Below are 4225 nucleotides of genomic sequence, written 5' to 3'. Positions count from 1 at the left end.
TTCAAAACATACCTGGTTACATTATCTCCTACAGAGTCACATCAGCAATGTGGGGTTTATAACGGTCTTCAAAGAAATCAGGATAGAGCATTTATACACTGTACACTACAGACAAAGGCATGGTTTACATGCATGTGAAAATAGACTCTACAGTCATGACTGTGATGTTGTCATGTGAATACATCTTGAAACAGCAAAAGGATGTCCTTTTGGCAGCACGACTTTTATGGCAGAGTCAATCGCTTTCTCACGATAAAAATAGCTGTAAAACCTCATGTATATCGGTATACTGGAGCAGGAATCATGCTTGTGGCTCACAAGATTTCAGCAGTCAAGATCCCGTTCTTCTGACTTAATCTCACATAATCGAAAACGAAAGTAAGATGATTTCTCGTGTGTGTCACTCGCAGCACAGAATCCAGGTTGAGCTGCTGCAGCTTTGCAGTTTTCTGATTGAAATGTTTCTGCTGAAGTACGATGGCTAGTTTCAAGATGAAAACTCTCCTACTGATATTTTCGCTTTGCATTCCTTACACAAAACGAAGGAATTGATGGATGCCAGGTCCAGTAAAGATAACATCAGGTTTGTATATTGAAAAGAAAAAAAAAAAATTGTAGGTTATATTAAAAATGAAAACGTGTTGTAAAAGGCGGTTCAGTGTTAATGAAATTTAATTTTTAGATGTTACACACACACACACAAATACAAATTCTAAGTAGTAAAACTTGTACTTAGTAGAAATTACATTTTATAAAGGTGTGTGTTTGTGTGTGTGTGTGTTGGAAAGGTAATCAGACAAACAAGTAGCTAATGCGCGGTGTAATTCAGAATGTGAGCGACAACACGTGAATTAATTTCTCTTGTTAAATGTTTTTATCTTCATGGTAACTCATGAAGCTCTCCTCACATTCTTTTCCTCCTTTAGTAAGCAGACACAGACATTTAAATATCCCCTCCCCTAATTTTTTTTAATCCTAAATCAGAACTGTATAGCAACACATTTCCTGAAAAGTATGGCAAACAAGTCGTGAGGAAAACTGTCATTACTTGTGAATGTAAACGCCGCCCATGATAACATTTAACAGATCAGCTAATCGCAGTAAAAACAATAATTATTGTTATTGGTAAAATTAATCAGTTCCTTTTACTATTTCAGTTCCTGAAAATTTCTACGTTGTAACTATAAAATGAAATTGTGAAATTTGTAATTTTCCATATACTTAATGAAAAAATAACAAATGGAAAAATTTGACATTTTGAAATCTAACATGAAATACTGTACTGCTGTTATGGCTTCTGGTCGACTTTTGCGATATCATTTTGTAGTTTCATTAATTAAATAAGTGAAATATCTAAATTCTCGGTGATGCAAAACTTTTGGCCTAGATGTAGATAGTGTACCTTTTTCTGTAAAGATAGGCACAGCCAAATCCAAGTGACTGGGTTGCAGAATGCAGCTACTTTTGGAAGTAAAATGGATGGAGCTCTTTGATGGGGTACCCCCTCCCATGTGCATATTTTGTGTTTTATGTGGTGTGCCACTGTTTATATGTATGTATGCAGTGGTGTGTGGGTTATTGTTTGTACGTTGTATGTAGTGGTGCACCGAGTGTGGGTTATTGTTTATATGTATGTATGTATGTCTTGGTGCACGGAGTGTGGGTTATTGTTTATATATATGTGTGTAGTGGTGCACAGAGTGTGGGTTATGTAGGACAGGTGATTTAAAATGTATATTTGTATTTAGGCACAGGGATTTCACAATCACTTCACATGCAGAGTAAAGTGTGTATTTGTATGTGGGCACAGGGATTGCACAAATTAGTTCATGTGCAGACTGTGCCAGGATTTAAGTGAATGATTAATTAGTTAAAATGTGTGCAGAAACTGAATGGTGTATTATCTGGAGCCCTTGAAGATAAAGTACGCCTTGCCCCTTTTTCAATTTCAGTAAAAAAAAAAAAAAAGTGACAATTTCCAATGATAATTCTTAAAGTCGGAAAAAAATTAAACCGTATTTGAATTTTAAAAAATGGGTTTTGGGGCAAAGAAATGCCAGTGTCCTCACATCCTCTGTTGAGCTCCTAAGCATTGAGAGACACTTTGGTCATGGGATTAGAGGATGCACCCACTGTACAATTTCAGTACGTTCTATTATGCCATGAAGACAGAAATGATTACTTTTGCTGATCAGTATACTGTATTTCTGGCATCTATATGTGAGACTTTTCTTTTTTTTTAAACTCTGTTCTATATGGGTACTTTTCCTGATTTCTAGAAGGATACATGATTATCGTACAGCCAATGTGTGGGATAGTCTTTAACCTTTGGGTGGTAAGTAGAAGGAGTTGGTGCTGAAACTAGGGCGAAGTTCCAGAGTTTCAAGACTAACTCCCTCAGGCAACTGCTGCAGATGACTCTGAGCTACTCACACACATGTACCCTTGCAAAGCTGCAAGTACCTGGCGATACCTGACTCATCAGCATTGCAGGGAGGTTTTTCGTCCCGAAAGTTGTAACGTGAGACTTTAAATGTGAGAAGCTCATGATGCTTCATTGTAACAGCATGTTAATGATGTGATAAATTTGTTTTGCAATAGGAATTGGAACTGGGAATTGATTTTGAAAAGGAAATGGACATAGAATTTAAATTGAAAAACAGGACTTGACCCCAACCCTGCGCACAGCCCATCTGAGAACTGCACATGCTATTTATTCTTACTGGACACTCTTGTCATATTGTTTAGTTTCTCCCATCATCTCCCCTTTTCTCCCACCTTGCAGCAGGTTTCATCTTGTGGGGGTGACCCGTAAGTGTTGGTGTTCAGGCAATAACTACCAGAGTCACTCACGTCTTTCTCTTTCTGTAGGCCTGTAAGTTTTGCTGAAGATGCTGACCTGCTGGCTACCTGTTGCAGCACAGAAAAAGAAAAAAGAATCCAACTTTTGCAGATTGCCGTCTACAGGACTTCCAGTTGCTCTACAAATAGGCCTCATTTTTGCTAGAAGCGCCATTTAATTGGTCCCCCCAGTACAAGTTAATGAAACTCTGCTACAATCCACCAGCTTCGGCCTGCTCTTTTTGCCTTTTGAAAATGGACTTCACTGCTTGAAACAAATGTGTCTCTTAGTTCAGTTATTTTTTTGTTTTGAAGTGAAAGGCAATGTTACCATGAACTTCAGCTTCTGGAAGCAGGGTTAGCCAGTGACTTACTTTCCTGATGTATGTTGCAAATTTTGTCACACAGTACTATAATGATGCCATTAAATACTATCGGGGAAGGGGGGGTTTATGTATAAAAATAAATGGAAATGTTTTGTTAGCATAATGGTGGTCCCTGTTGCTAGGGTAAGGTGAGGAATGCGTACCTGTTGACTTTTTTTTTTTTTTTAAATAATAATAAAAAATCATTTCTAAGTGGACTATACTGTCAATTAACAGTGTACAAATTATATATGCCTGTATATATATATAAAAAAAGAAAATGTTATTGAAATCAGGCTTAAGTGTCAGAGCTTCTTACACTATGTAACACAATTTTTGTTCCTGGGTAGTAAGTAAGTAAGTTATTTTCTAATTGCTTATGCCTCAAAAGTATAGAAAATGGCTATTATTCCCCACAAACTTTGCTTTTGTGACCAGGACAGTGATATTTTGAAATTTACCTATTTCCAATAAGAAAACGGGCAAATTTGTGTCTTTTCATTCACATAAAGTCAGAAAAAAACAACATATCAATCCAAATTAACATGTATTTATACTAAAGTAATACAGAAATGACTACAAAAGATTTAGAAGTGAGTAGTTTTTCGAGATTTACGATTATACTGTAAATCACTTTCACAAATCAGCCCCCAAATGTAGTCTCCCATCATGTTCTCGTTATACTGTCCTTGGTAGAGGCGTTTAAAGTCCATTATATCCTGGTGGAAGCGCTCGCCTTGCTCCTCCGAGTACGCTCCCATGTTCTCCTTGAATTTATCAAGATGAGCATCAAGGATATGGACTTTGAGGGACATCCTACAGCCCATTGTGCCGTAGTTCTTCACCAGAGTCTCAACCAGCTCCACATAGTTTTCGGCCTTGTGATTGCCCAGGAAGCCCCGAACCACTGCGACAAAGCTGTTCCAAGCTGCTTTCTCCTTACTAGTGAGCTTCTTGGGGAATTCATTGCACTCCAGGATCTTCTTTATCTGTGGTCCGACAAAGACACTGGCTTTGAC

The 4225-nt window shown here is 37.6% G+C and overlaps 1 protein-coding gene across 2 annotated transcripts in view; it reads left to right on the top strand.

The window, feature by feature from the left end:
• Window positions 1–3587, top strand: part of LOC121295995 (cadherin-13-like) — a 620407-nt gene extending 616820 nt beyond the window's left edge. For both annotated transcript variants that reach the window (XM_041221112.1, XM_041221111.1), the window contains one exon: window positions 2872–3587. In XM_041221112.1, coding sequence (XP_041077046.1) covers window positions 2872–2879 — 8 coding nt within the window. In that variant the 3' untranslated portion in view covers window positions 2880–3587. The remainder of the gene's footprint in view (window positions 1–2871) is intronic.
• The last annotated feature ends 638 nt before the right edge of the window (window positions 3588–4225 follow it).

The sequence above is a fragment of the Polyodon spathula genome, chromosome 21 (genome assembly GCF_017654505.1).
Source record: "Polyodon spathula isolate WHYD16114869_AA chromosome 21, ASM1765450v1, whole genome shotgun sequence".
Lineage (NCBI taxonomy): Eukaryota > Metazoa > Chordata > Actinopteri > Acipenseriformes > Polyodontidae > Polyodon > Polyodon spathula.
Note: the sequence above shows the minus strand (reverse complement) of the source record. Positions and strands in the feature narration are given on the sequence as shown.